Below are 14,342 nucleotides of genomic sequence, written 5' to 3'. Positions count from 1 at the left end.
ATGAGAATAGTAATTCTAACAATTTTTCTCTCTTGTGCAGACTTTATTGCAGTTGAATCTGTGCTATTTAAATTTTCCTGTACTATTACATAATTTTAACTAACGTACCTCGTTTTTTCTTTGCAGGTGAGTGTTTGTATGAGCAAGCTATTATTTGGTGCTGGCAACCTTAATGGAAAAGTGAGTACATAGCCGAAATTCCTACATGTTTATACCAATTTTCAGCTTGGATAAACCTCCGCTAAGTTTTGTGCATCGATTTCCATTGAAATATTCTCGTAATAACCTCATTCTCAGTGTTTATACTAAGAAACGATGTTAGGAAATTTAATCCTGAATATTGGGTGCTATGAGATGAGAAAAGAACATTGAAGACCAAACGAGCAGTGGCGCAGCGAGGAGGGGGTTTTGGGGGTTAAACCCCCCCCCCCCCCCCAGAGCTCAGAGAAATTTTTAAGTTTAATCAAATTTTACTTAATTTTATTGATATTACTAATAGAATAGTGTTAGGATTAATAAAATTTCCCTAAGAAAGCCGTAAAACTCACTATTTTGAACCGTTTATCTTAAAATTCCGCAATTCATTAATCTCGCACCTACCGCTTATCCTGGTGGGTATTCCACACCTCCACACACGACGGTATTGGTTGCACCTAACCCCCCCAGCTTTGATTCCTAACTACGCCCCTGGAAACGAGAGATATATTATTGTAAGGGAGCCATTTAAGATCATCACCACCACCCGTCATTCCCACTTTTCTGACGTATCAGATTTGGTAACGATATTTATTCAAAATTGAGAGTATTATATTGGTCTCACGTTCTTCCCAAGATAACAGCCGTTATTTAACCTGCCTGCTCCATAATTTTGTTCTTTCATCTCGCCATAGAGGCGTAAACATCTCAATGGAGTTTTAAAACCAGACCTTTTTTGCAAACCTTATGGTTAATTATCGGATACTATTCAAATCTCACGTTTTCCATTTACCTCACATCGTAGGGAAATATTTGTGGTTGTGATAGTTGAAGATGTTTTCTCGTTGACATTGGTACTTGCTTCTTAGCATTGTAAGGACTCAGAAATTATAAGCTATTTTTATATATTTGTCGCGTTCTCATGAACGTACTTTATGGTGCATTATTAACATTGGTGATCACAAGACTAAGCACAATCCATGGTAACATTAAAAACAAGCTGGTAATATCTCTAAAAACACAGGAAAGTCTTTAGAAATTTTTCTTCTAAGTTAGGGCTGGACGTGATGCACATAAATAATTACTTGTATCGTAGTCCTTTATGTATTGTTTTTTTTTCGATAAAATTGATCTCAAGTGGCGATATATTGTGCTAATTCCTTTATTTTAATTTCTCACAGAGTAATCATTGGACATAATGATCCATTGTCATGGGAATCACCCAGACTAAATTAAGCATAAATTCTAAAAAAAAAGGAACTTTAAAAATCTATGCATGTATGTGCACCACAATGATCAGATGACCAATCTATTTACTCCAGGGTAGTAGCTATGGAGTGAATGTACTGCTTAAAGTGAAGTTCACTGTCTTGTGTGGTCGATACCTTCACCTCGTTTGCTCTTGTTATTGGTAAAAAACATAATACGGCGTTTTATGCCGTATTAAAAATTTGAAAGTATTTTCCACGAATGGAGAAAATTGAAGCCAAATATAATTAGCATGGTAACGCGAAGAAATCGAGTTAGCTCCGATAAATGTTCGCACCATCCGGGGAGGGAAAAGGAATCCGCTTCCATATCTCAGGAGCTATCTGTCGTATCATATTTTCTTGACAGATGCTGCGCGGAAAAAAATCCAGAAATTCACTCGATCCACGAGCTAGCTTCCGGGGACGTGCGGCTGCCTCGGTTGTGCGGTCATATTTCATCAAATATAATATCGCTCGGATCGGAATTGAGGAAAAAAATAGCTGGGTCTTAGCTGAGCCCGAGGGCGTGGGAAGGAGTTAATAGGGAAGAAAGGAAGAAAGATACAACGAAGGATGAAGGGGAAAGCATAGCCAGAAAATCGAAGACATTTATACTCTTGTGAACGCATTATTGATCCGTTCACAAGAGTAATCCTTGGCGTAGCGGATTATTATTTCGTAAATTAAAATTACACATTTAGGATATTGAAAGGCGCTGTAGGAATTGAAGTTATTTTCCCATGAAATGTTTTCAATCTTGGTTCATGTAGAGATTTACCTTAGCTTTTCGCATTCAAGCGCGAGTTAACGTGAATTGCAAAGCTTTACATACTATTAAAAACCATTTTAAAGCACTATCTTAAAAGTAAAGTGCTAATGTTAAAAACTGATTTTTATTCCGCGAGCTAAATGGGCAAAAACTCTTAAATTGGTAGTCATCTAAGCGTCACTATTCATTCCATATGTTTTTTTTTACTCTCAATAAGCTGGGGTTAATGCACGTTGGGACAATTAACCTCTTACCCGCTTTTACTCTAGGCCATTTCTGATATGTATAGGAAACTAAACTCATTCTTCTTCAATTTAAAAGTTTTTTTTATAATAAATGTTGTGAATCCGTGTATCCGTGAATGTAGTTTATCCATGAAACACAGAGTCTGAGTTCACGCTAGCTCAAGCTTCCATTCAAAATGTATTTGCATATAGATTTTTAAGCATCGAGTAGAGGATTATTTATATGGTTTGAACAATTAGCGGTCTAATTATGGTAGTTTAGATCACATACAAATATGTTAAGGTCATTGCAAAGTAGAGAATGATTTCTTGGTGATCTGGGTGGTTATATTTGCTCCCGATTAGTCTATTAAACCTTTATTTTAGATGAGACAGTTCGACTTTTGTTTTTAACCCCGAGGGATGAATTGTCAAAAGAGCAAACGTAAGCATCAACGGGGAAATTATCAGCCCTCCGATTTCACGCGACATCATGTGGCCAATCGACTTGTCCGGATCCGGCTACTAATGAGATTATCCAAATCTCGCCCGCTTAAAACCTCGCATGTCCCGCCCATCCCAATGGAAAGCGGAATATTTTAAGCGGACATCGGTGAAAGTGAATGGCGGCGGTACCTGGTGAAGCGAAGATCGATCGCTTTCCGCTTCGAAGCAGTAACAGGAAAGGGGGATGGGAGGGTGTACTTTGAAGAGGGAACGCGAATGCATGGGCGTTAGTGTGTGGGGCTGTGCCAGGTTTTCTGCGTGGGCGTTGTATCCATTTTGTGGAAAGGGTACATAGAATTGAATCAGGGAGGAGTGAGGTAGAATTGGGGGAAGGGCATGTATAATCGCATCGCTAAGGGCGTGGCATATTTAATGTTACCATCACCTGAGGCCCCGTTTTTATACAACCGCCAAGCTCAGCTTTTCGTATTGGTAAGAATTTTCGAAACACTATAGGTAGCGATACTATATATGTAGTGTATTTCACATCCTGTCATATCTTTCCAAGTGATCCAGCTATGTACCTGTGAGACATGTGAATTTTCTATACAAATAAGGCTAATTCTAGTACAAATGTGTAGTGTAAGCCATACCTTATCATATCTTCCCCAATGACCCATCTACGCACCTATGAGACATATAAACTATACTACATTGGCTACTCATTCAATAGGCTCGGTCACCGGTCAATAGTCCGCAGTTTTTACTAGCTTTGTCCATAAGGGTGAAAGAGTTTTACCTAAATGCATTAAAAGTTACCGTGGGTCATAAAATAATTTTTCTAAGACCGTTTTTCTAGGAAATTATCAACTTTTTATTGTTTTTTCACATTGAGGCCTAAAGCTCATGACTTAATCATACTATTTCCCACAATGAGAAGTAACTTTTGTACACACTCATAAAATATAAGTCAGTGTATTTTTTTCCTTGTACCTACTGCTTAATTTGAAATAAATAATTATGAAATAGGTTTGAACCATTCGAATGATACTTGCCAATCTCTTATTTACATAACTGGGTCTCGTAGTTTTTGAATCGTGCTCTGAGTCCGGTTAAGAAAAGAGTCACTCCAAAATCTTCATGGCGAATTACTTTTGCTGCAAAGTAAAGATTTCCTCGTTTAAACCCATAAAGTCCCGTCATTGGTTCGTCAGATTTCATCCCTTCTATTCATATTTTCAAAAGTTTATTAATTGTAACAATTATTGACCTCATTCATCCATTCAATTAGTCTAATAATCCTGTAATGTCATAAAATACGACTCGCATTCTCTCATCGGTGATAAAATTCCGGAATTAATGAAATTGTGGCACTATTAACTTCGTTAAGTTTTTTCTCCGGCCGGTGTGCTTAGCGGTATTGCGGAAATTGGTCTGATTGAGTTCATGAGGTCAAACATCATTCATGCTATCAGTAAATGAACATAAAGTTGTCATGTATGATTATGCCTAGGGCTTCTTGATTTTCGGAAAAGCAAATTTTACTTATTATCATTTATGTTTGTAGTTTTCAAATTTTACCTTTAAAATCTTTGAAGAGGGAACGAGAATGCATGGGCGTTAGTGTGTGGGACTGTGCCAGATTTTCTGCGTGGGCGTTGTATCCATTTTGTGGAAAGGGTACATAGAATTGAATCAGGGAGGAGTTTCAAAGCACTCATCATGTGTGAATGTAGAAAATCCCAAACATCTCAATCACTGCAAAAAATCGTGAAAAAAAGCGTCCATAGAGGAATTGCGGTATACAGAAATTTGGCAAATCAAAGAGCACCTCTTATCCTCCTTGATTCCCTAATAGATGAAGTATTCTGATGTAATAAAGGTTCATTCGTTTTTTCAATAATGGAAAAAATTGCATGGATATCATAAGTCATTCAAGAGTGGATAAAATGATAGGAAATGTTGCCATGAAAGCCACATAAAATTGTTTTTTTTTCCTCGATACACGGGGTTCTCTTGACTGTCTCTGAGAAGTTGCTTCTGGCCATCCGTTCTGGCCAACAGTTCTCGCTTGGTCACTGTGGTTTGAAGGAAAAAAACTGAAAGACGAGGCAGAATCGGATTTGCACGTCCGGGCACCGCAAGGCAACCATCCTGTGGTCCCTTTTCCCATCGCCCACGACCTTGGACCAAGTGGTGAAAGTCCGAATACATTTACGCGTGACAGTGCGAGTTGCTGGTGTTGGCGTCGAGGGGTCATCCTCTTCGCTTGCCCTCAACGGTCACCTCTCGTACATGCGCTGTTTCGTGTTCCACCTATTAGTGCACGTAACAGACAATTGGTGTGGCGACGATTAAAAAAAAACTTTGAAATAGACACATCCCTGACGTTTAGTGTTCCAAAGGAGCCTGTGGATTACATCGGCATGATACCCTACTAGCCAGCTCTAGAGCTTTGAACATGAGGAGAATATTTTTAATGTATATGTTCTCCTGTAAATGGACATATCCAATGGGATTTAATACCTCAAAATTGGCAAATTGTGACTCTCACATGGCGTGGAGATTCATTCCCTGTAGGTAACACTCGTTAAAAGATTTAGCGATTTTAGCGAGTGTATGTCTTATATTTGGCTAAGAGTATGCTTCTAGGACAGTGAAGAAATTTTTTTCTCAAATCATCTAAAACCAGCTAAAAATTGTACTTCACGAGAAATAATGTGATTACGAACTATGGATTATATATGTATTGTTTTGAAAGTAGCAAACGAGTTACAGACTCGAAAGATATAATTCCTTGGAGCTATCGGGAAGCGTAGTGCTTTGCTGCCTTTCTTTTTTAATTCTTGTTTGATTATTTGCATGGTTTCTATTTCCGATAGAGAAACGGCCTTTAAGTTCGTTTTTTTATTTTGGTTAAGGCTTTTTTTAATGGATTTTATTGAAGGAGGTTTCAGGCACTGAAGGTACATTTATTTCAGTCATAGGTATTATTGTTCATAAATACCAGTTTGATGTGAGTTCATTCCCTGAATGCATCTATATTGCAATTAAAATAAATTAAATGCTCTTTTGAAAAGCATATCAATCAGTATTTCCGGAGAGGACTTAGAAAAATTCGGAATCTCATTTTTTTTTACTTTTTATCGAGTAGGTACTTCGATTTATTTTTCTCTGCCTTTAGATAAAATTCATTGCTTCAGAGATATGGTGGTTCAGATCTTTAACATTCATGATAAAATATATTTAAACTTTTTACTTACCTGTGATATTTTACTAAGTTAAAAATGTTTATATCTTTATTTGACTCTAAGAATCGATTTTATGATGCCTAGTTACCGTTAACCGGAACACGATTCAGTCATAACGTTAACTTGAGAATATTTAAATGTTTGAGCTTAGAAAACTTGTTCAGATTAGCGTTTTGATGAACAGATGACCTTGAGCGGATGGCATCGTTAAAACTTATTTACATGCTCCAAAAAGACTTAACGAGAGATGAAATCGGCAGGTGTTTTGTATTTAAAGGAGGCGACCGACAGCTGAGGTCGTTTGCTCCATGAGTGAAGGGTAGGTAAGGAAGGGTGGAGAGAAACTCGGCTGTGGCGTTAACATGCTATTAACGCCTAGGGGACCACAGCTTATTGTCCCATCCGGCGGACGCAGTGATGTGCTTGAAATTTCCTCCACATTTCATTCAAGCAGGGATCGGACATTCAATGAAAATTCTATGCCACCGCTTGGACTTGAAACGTAGTCTACGGGGTGGGAAGCCAATACTCCAACCACCACACCCACCCGATCCTCAAGAAACAAGCTCTAAGTCAGCCATGCATAGTTAGGCGCCTGTGGCATAGACTGCAGAATATTCATTTATAGTTGATCACAATTTAGTACGGTATGGAAGAATTTCTTTGCAAATTTTTAGTGCTACTCAGAAGTGGTTGAATCCGTTAAGGAGGGGCGAGGGGGCAAATATTTGGAGACTCATGATAAAACATATGACAGTGAACACATTGAGGATATGTGCCTTCAATAAAGGGGAGCTCGGGAAATCTGTCACGAAGGAGGATGCAGCGATGCCTGGCGTAAATGGAATTTCAATAAGGGCATGGCTGCATATCGCCTCTTCACTTCTTGAGCCTCTGTCGACTTCACGTGTAGGTACGTCACGGCTTCCACCCAATATATTGCCGTCGACTTCCTGGAAAAAAAAATTTCCAAAACCCACGGTAATGCGTCATTCTCGCGCAATCTGTGAAACTGAGGTAACGTCATGTAGGGAAGCTACGCAATAAGGTAGTGTGGGCTTGATTTCACTACATGTCCCCTTTGAGAAGTAATTTTTCAGTATTACCTACTTCATGGCATTATTATCCTGAGATTTGTTCTTCACACGTCGCGCAGACGTTGACTTTGAAATTATTTTGAATATTAGAAAGATAAGGGCAACGTTTTATTATACTTTACACCTTTTGGCTGATTTTTTGAAGTTGCTGATAAAAACGACCGCGAAAGGGAAATATAAAGTGTAATATTTTCTATTATTGTCGAAGTAATAAAAACTAGTTTGAGGGTTATGCTGAAACACAAAATCGTGCAAAATCAGCCCTTGTTGAATTTCAAAATTTTGGAATAGGTTCGCATGGGAAAAGGCACTAAGAGACGCAAGAACAGGGAAAGAATTGTTCATATTCTAAAGACGTGGATATGTTTTGTTTCGAATAAATATTATTTTTGAGGAAAACCACCGCCTTAAAAAAGGCACACCCCAAGCATGCACATTTTTTCGTGAGTACGTATGAAGAGGGAATAATACATTTCATATTATAGATTTATGGTAAAGTTATGTAGAAATAAAAAGAACTTGTAACCTATATTTAAACATTCACTTGAAAAATTACCTCTAAAGGGTTATGACTGAGTCTCCCTAATCCCTCGCACTTTTCTCTCGATATCAACTTTGGTTCGAGGGGAGAATCGAATATCTCACGCCATTGATCCATTTTTGAAGCTTGCGGGGAACCTGCATGGAGCTCTGAAAGTGAAACCGTATGCGGTATTTGTCCGGCTTACGGAGCGGAAAAGGATAGTTTAAGTATGTATGCATACAAGTGATATAAAAAAAGGTTGACTAGCAAGATTAGTAAGATCTACAGTAGAAATTTAAGAGTGATTATTCTCGAAAAAATAAGAAGAATATCAAAAAATCGATTGAAAGTTAAAAAAAAGTTGAAAATACTAACTATGTATAAAATATTAAATTCACTTAAACTCGATAAATTACGAGTCCCATTGGTGGCGGGGTTAAGTTCTGGCCTGCCAGACAAAAGGTCATAGGCTCGTGTCCCGCCTAGGAAGTTTGCCCCTATCAAGGGAAAAGTTTTTCGTGCATATGTAATCACTAACTTGTTGAAAATGAACCGATGCAAGAGGCGAGGAAATATGGCCTGTTTTCGGTCGTAGGGGGATTAATGTACGAAAAAAATATTCCTGTACTATTTCCAATAGTTATTTAAAGTCACAGACTTCTGGCCAAAACATTTTAAAATTACTGAATGAATAAACGACATGAATTGTTTTGTTCAATGGCTCAATGGTGGTTAATTTCTTTTGCTTTCAATATGGCGAGCTATTTTTCTTTAGATATCGAGCTGGGATATGACGTGATAGTCGAATATCGTAGTCCACTCGATGCCCTTTTCGGGGTCCTGTAGGGAATTTGTATGGAGCTTTTGGCGGTGGCGGAATTTTAGCATTTTTTATCCGGCTTGTGGAGCGGGAGAGGGTAATTTTAATATGGATACGCATGGGAGAAGAAAGTGAAAGAAGAGTTGAGGGGAACGGGATGGGAGCTGGGATCTCTCTTTTCCCTTTTTTCGGCCGTACGTGGGAGTGAAAGGGTGCATGGGGAGAAAGAAACTCCGTGGGGAATATGTTATTTCTCGAGCCAGCCAGCCAGAGGAAGGAGGGTTAGGGAGGTAGAGGATGGAAAAGGGTGGAGTATAGCGGAAGTATGGGCTGAGGGGGTGAGGGGTGTGTTATTGAGTCAGGCGAAAGGAAGTGGGAAAGTAGAATATTCCATCAATGGTGAGGGAGATGAAGATGGTGGAGAGGCTAAGAGGGAAATAACCTAGAGATGTCTGGTGAAAATTTGGTCTTGTGGGTTCGAGCACAGTCTTCTGCCATTTTAGTGCTTAAAGTTTTAACAGTGATCGTTGTCTGTGCTTAAACCTACTAAATGGATGGGTTTTTCAATCCAGTATGTTGCTTCTTTTGTAGGATTCAGTCATTTCATAATTAACTCATGTTTATTCTTTTATATTTAATGGAAATGCCAAATTTATTAACAAATTTAAATGAAATATTAATTACAGTAATCTAAAATTTAATTAAAAAGCATCTTTCTCAAGTAAAAACCGTAGTTTTGTATCATAACTTAATGACTCTTAAGTGCTCATACACGTGTTGAAAGCTGCTAAATACATGGGTTTTAATCCAGGGTGTTTATTCTTTTTTAAGAAATCAGTAATAGAAATGTCATAGTTATTAATAAATTTACATGCAATAATGATTAAAAAATCAAAGATCTAATTAATAATATATTTTTCTTAGTCAAAAACCGCAGTTCCTTTCAGTAAACATAATAACTCTCATGGCCATGGGTGTGTTTAAAGCTGCTAAATAGAAGGGTTTTAACCCAGTTGGTTGTTCTTTTTTATGATATCAGTGATAAAAATACCACAATTACCCGTTCTTTCAATGTAACACTAGCGTAAAGAAGATGAAGTTGAAAAAGTGTGTGTTATTTATTTCAATTTTCTCTCATGAAAAAGCATAAATGGATTATTATGTTTCCATGCATTATAATAACCAAATGAAAATATTTACACCTTAAAAATAACAAAATGTATCCAAGTTTCATGATTTGAAGTATCCCGATGATAAATTTATAATTATTGTCTCACTTCAGTGTTCTTTTACTTAAATATTAACGGTCGGGGTTGTTGTTATGAGAACGTTCTCGAAGCCTGTAGTCAATTTATCATCGAAGCCTTATTTAACAGCAGTAATGTTTTGAAAGTCTTATTAAGGAGCATTTTTCTCAATAAAAAAAACCCAGTTTTTCACGCAACTTAATAACGCAAAAGATTTCTTTCCTCTACTTTGCCGAAGGCATAAAAATGAAACTGTTATAATTAAATGTATTAGTTTGAGAATTTTCAAAGTTTCTAATTTCACATACAACCCTTATTCACGGTCAAAAATGATGAGGATAAGAAACGTCTTGAGGAGAATACGCCGAACAAAGATCGTCTTTTCAGGTATGGGTGGTCAGGGTACCCTCATCCGCTCGTTTCAATGAAGGAGCCAAATAAAAGAAATATGCATTTTTTGAGGAGATTTCCTATGGTTTTAAAAGGATACCATACAATGGGTGAAAATTTGGAGACAATGATTGACCCTTGGCTTTGTTTGCGAACGCTACTGAGTTTATAGGAGGCAAAAGACAAATGTGATTGAATGAGTTGCTGGAGTGGAAGGAAATATTTTTGAAAGAGTTGGTTTTTCAATGCTACTGGAAACTACTATCGGAGTCAAAATGATGTGCCGCTGTACTTTGCGAATTTATATCTGAACTTGTGCGCATGCTAAAGCAACAAATAATACGTCATTTTAAAGATAATTTTATTCCTTATTTTAATTTATTTTTTAACTAATGGAAATTTCAAAAATGTAGACACGCGAGTGCAATAAATGACTCCGCGCACCCTAAAATTAGCCGTTTTGTCAACTTCAGCAACTTTGTAACTCAACCTAGGAAAAACTAATTGGTTTACAGCATTCATATTCCAATATAAGTTGTACACGTCAATGTAGATAAATAATATGGCTTTGGCGTATTTTTAAAACGCATAGTTTTTTGTCCATTAATGAAAATGTTTAAACATTATCTAGTCCTACAATTTACTCCGAAAGAAAAAATTAAATTAATAGAAACACTTTTTAATTTATTTGTAATTTTTCTATGATCCGATAATACTTGATTTATGCTTAGCATAAATCATATATGGACATTAAAAAAATACGCCGGAGTGAACGAATACTGCGTTGCCACGTCTTGCGCGCGAAACTCAAGAATAGCATTCGAGTGAACTGCGACTGAAACATTTTTCTTCGAGCTTCAGGAAGCTTTGTGACGTTTAATCAATCAAACTTTTAAGTAAATCAACCGTGTATGATTAACATGCTTACTACTGATTGTTTCCATTCAGTAAAGTGGCCCTCTTTTAATTATTTTAAGAATTTTCGTTGCTAATTCTGCTCACACCAGGAGATAAAAGCCAGGAGAATGTAAATAGCGACGGAAAATCATACTTTGAAATCCATTAAACAACCAGAAAATGCTATTTCTAACCTACTTTGGAATCCATTTGTGCGGTTTTAATGGTTTAAATTCGTGAAACCCATCCATGCCCGTACCGCACCTCCCGCCACGCGTCCAAACCCTCCGAAGGTGAGTGCGCTTCGAAAGACGAAGTAAGCGTGGCCTCGAGGAGACAAGGCACATAGGAGACAATACGAGGGCACAACTTCCCTACAAATACTTAAAAAAGGTAGTAAAGGTCGAAAAGCCTTGGCCTGCCTTAAAACCCCTACGCACGGCTTTGATAATTCGGGCTCATTAACCATCTCAATATTATTCATCCATCTTTGATCCACTCACATCGCTTCCTTATGCTCCCAGCAGGGACGCCGACTTACATAAAATATTGAGGGGGTCCAAACCGGGGATCTTTCCCCGGGAAATTTTATAAGTAGTGAGTTTTAAGTTTTTTTAAGCATTTTAGAGGAGTCATATGATCAACATTAGAACCCTTATAACTACAATCTCGATACCTGGACACTCAGGGCAAAATCGACAAGCCTGACACATTTTTTCGAATTTTTGCAAACGAATTTTTGAGGGGGCTCGAGCCCCCTCAAGCTCCATGGAGTCGGTGCCACTGGCGCCCAGCGTGTGGCTATTCTTTCTTATACTCCCATCTACGGTGCCTACGTATTTTCACCTTTCTTTGCCGTTTTATCAGAAGGACATTAATTTTGGAATTCTCCTCTATTTACATTGTCATCTGTTACCATCACGGAGGTTGTAAATATTTACAACCTCCATGGTTACCATACCCTCCTTCCATTGTCGCAGTGGAAAGTAAGTTTTTGCAAGGCATTTACTCTTTCAGTTTGACTGAATATTCTGTGTGTAAAATATACCTCCCATAAAGAGAAGTGTCCTCAGACTGCAAAATCTAAGAACGATTAATTCTAACGAGGAAAATAGTGAAAGAGAGAGACCGAAAAACTTGAGAAGACACGATAAAGTTACCATCGCCAACATTAATAAGTTTTTTGACAAGGTAAAATCAGGTGATTTGGTTATTGATACCAAAAAAGTGGTGTACAATACGGCAATTTGTGCAGGTGTGAGTATGAAGACTGTACGGAAGGTCATGAAAGAAAAAAGAGAAAGTGCCGATGGTGAAGTGTCTTCGCCGAAAATAAGTTGCGGACGATCGCGCATTGTGCTCGATGAATTCACCCAAGGAGTTATTCGCCGAAAAGTGCATGATTTTTATCACAAGAAAGAATTTCCGACAGTCATCAAAATTCTGGATGGATTGAAGTCGGATCTGGAGGATTTTCCGGACATAAGCTCAAGTACCATGCTGAGGTGGCTGAAAAGGCTAGGGTTCTCATTCCGGAAATTAAAAAATAAGCCCGTGCTGTTGGAAAATCCGCGAGTGGTAGATCAACGAATGTTTTTCCTCCGAACCATTAAAAGACTGCGTGCGTCAGGCTGGTTAGTGTATTATTGTGATGAAACGTGGTGCGGTGCTAACCATACTATGAAATACGCATGGCAGGAGAAAGTTAATGAAATCAGAGGTGGAATTGATTTTGATCGAGGAATAATTCAAGAGGTAAATAATCACAAATTTCCATAATAAACTTCGCATATTTATCGAGAATTTTCCAATTTCACATTTAATTTAATCATCATGCGTAATAATGAAATCAATAATTATCACTATTACAGGTAAATGGCTGGAAAGGTGGAATTTTGACACCTTCGGGAGCAGGAAGGCGAGTGATTATTCTGCACGTTGGAAGTGAAAGTGGTTTTCTTCAACCCGAGGAAGAAACAATGCTCGTCTTCGAAGGGAAGAAGGACAGTGCAGATTATCACTCCGAGATGAATGCTCTCCATTTCGAGGAGTATTTCAGAAGAATATTAAGGCATCTGCCAGAAAAATCAGTTTTGGTAATTGATCAAGCTCCCTATCACACCATGCAGGATCCTCAGACAAAGAATCCTAATTTGAAGTGGACAAAGGTAGAAATTATTGACTGGCTTGTTAAGAATCGCATCGAGCCAGCTGTCAACGAAGATGGTACCCAAGATAATTATGAATCTTTAACAAAAAGTGAACTTATCGAGTTAGGAAAATGGAAATTTAAAACCTTTAGGTATCTCCTTGATACTGTCATTCAGGAAAGTGGGAAAAGGGTAAAACTTCTGTGGACTCCAGTCGCACATTGTGAATTTAATGCTATTGAATTAATTTGGGCGTGGGTCAAAAACTGGGTGGCAAAGAACAATAAAACACATAAGATCAAAGATGTTCTTCAGCTTTGTGTTCAGGCTCTTGGAGACGTAACAGTGTCGACGTGGAAGAACGCTGTGGAGCATGTTAAAAAAATAGAAGACTACTACTGGATAAAGGACCGTTTGGTGGAGGAATTCACCGAACCCATTATTATCAACTTGGAGGACGAAAGCAGCAATTCTTGGAGTAGCAGCGATGAGGATTGATTCGGGAAATGAAATATGAAAGGAAAATATTTATATGTACAGGAAATGGGTACGGTACATTATATTTCTTTGAGCAGACTTGGTGGTATCGTACTTGAGGAGTTGGTATTTTTTGTAATGTCCGTATAAAATTGTTGCTACGCATAAATCCAGTATTATCGTATCATAGAAAAATTACAAATAAATTAAAAAGTGTTTCTATCAGTTTAATTTTTCTTTCCTAAGACATTGTAGGACTAGATAATGTTTAAATATTTTCATTAATTAATAACAAACAATGCGTTTCAAAAGTATGAAAAGGCCTTTATATGCATCTCCAGTAATTTTCGCTACTTATTGTGAAAGATGAATACTGCAGACCTAGTAGTTTTTCCTAGGCTGAGTTACAAAGTTGCTGAGGTTGACAAAACGGCAAATTTTAGGGTGCGCGGAGTCATTTATTGTACATGCGTGTCCACAATTTTGACTTCACATTTAAAAAATAAACTCAAAATTAAGAATAAAATTATCTTTGAAACGACGCATTACTCGTTGTTGTAGCATGCGCACAAACCCAGATATAAATTTGCAAAGTACAGCGGCAT

General features: G+C 37.7%; 1 protein-coding gene across 1 annotated transcript; it reads left to right on the top strand.

The window, feature by feature from the left end:
• Positions 1-12,790: 12,790 nt before the first annotated feature.
• On the top strand, positions 12,791-13,758 carry LOC124161396. The gene is made up of 2 exons (XM_046537714.1): positions 12,791-12,865; positions 12,982-13,758. The coding sequence occupies exons 1-2, from the start codon at positions 12,791-12,793 to the stop codon at positions 13,756-13,758; spliced, it is 852 nt and encodes a 283-aa protein (XP_046393670.1).
• Positions 13,759-14,342: the final 584 nt, after the last annotated feature.

Source organism: Ischnura elegans, chromosome 6 (genome assembly GCF_921293095.1).
Source record: "Ischnura elegans chromosome 6, ioIscEleg1.1, whole genome shotgun sequence".
NCBI lineage: Eukaryota > Metazoa > Arthropoda > Insecta > Odonata > Coenagrionidae > Ischnura > Ischnura elegans.
This window is presented reverse-complemented; position numbering and strand designations above follow the sequence as displayed.

Excerpts from the sequence above, each read along its gene's own strand:
- LOC124161396 (XM_046537714.1), top strand. The coding sequence starts at position 12,791 with ATGAAATACGCATGGCAGGAGAAAGTTAATGAAATCAGAGGTGGAATT. Across the intron at positions 12,866-12,981 it reads ATCGAGGAATAATTCAAGAG|GTAAATGGCTGGAAAGGTGG; the intron begins GTAAATAATCAC and ends TCACTATTACAG.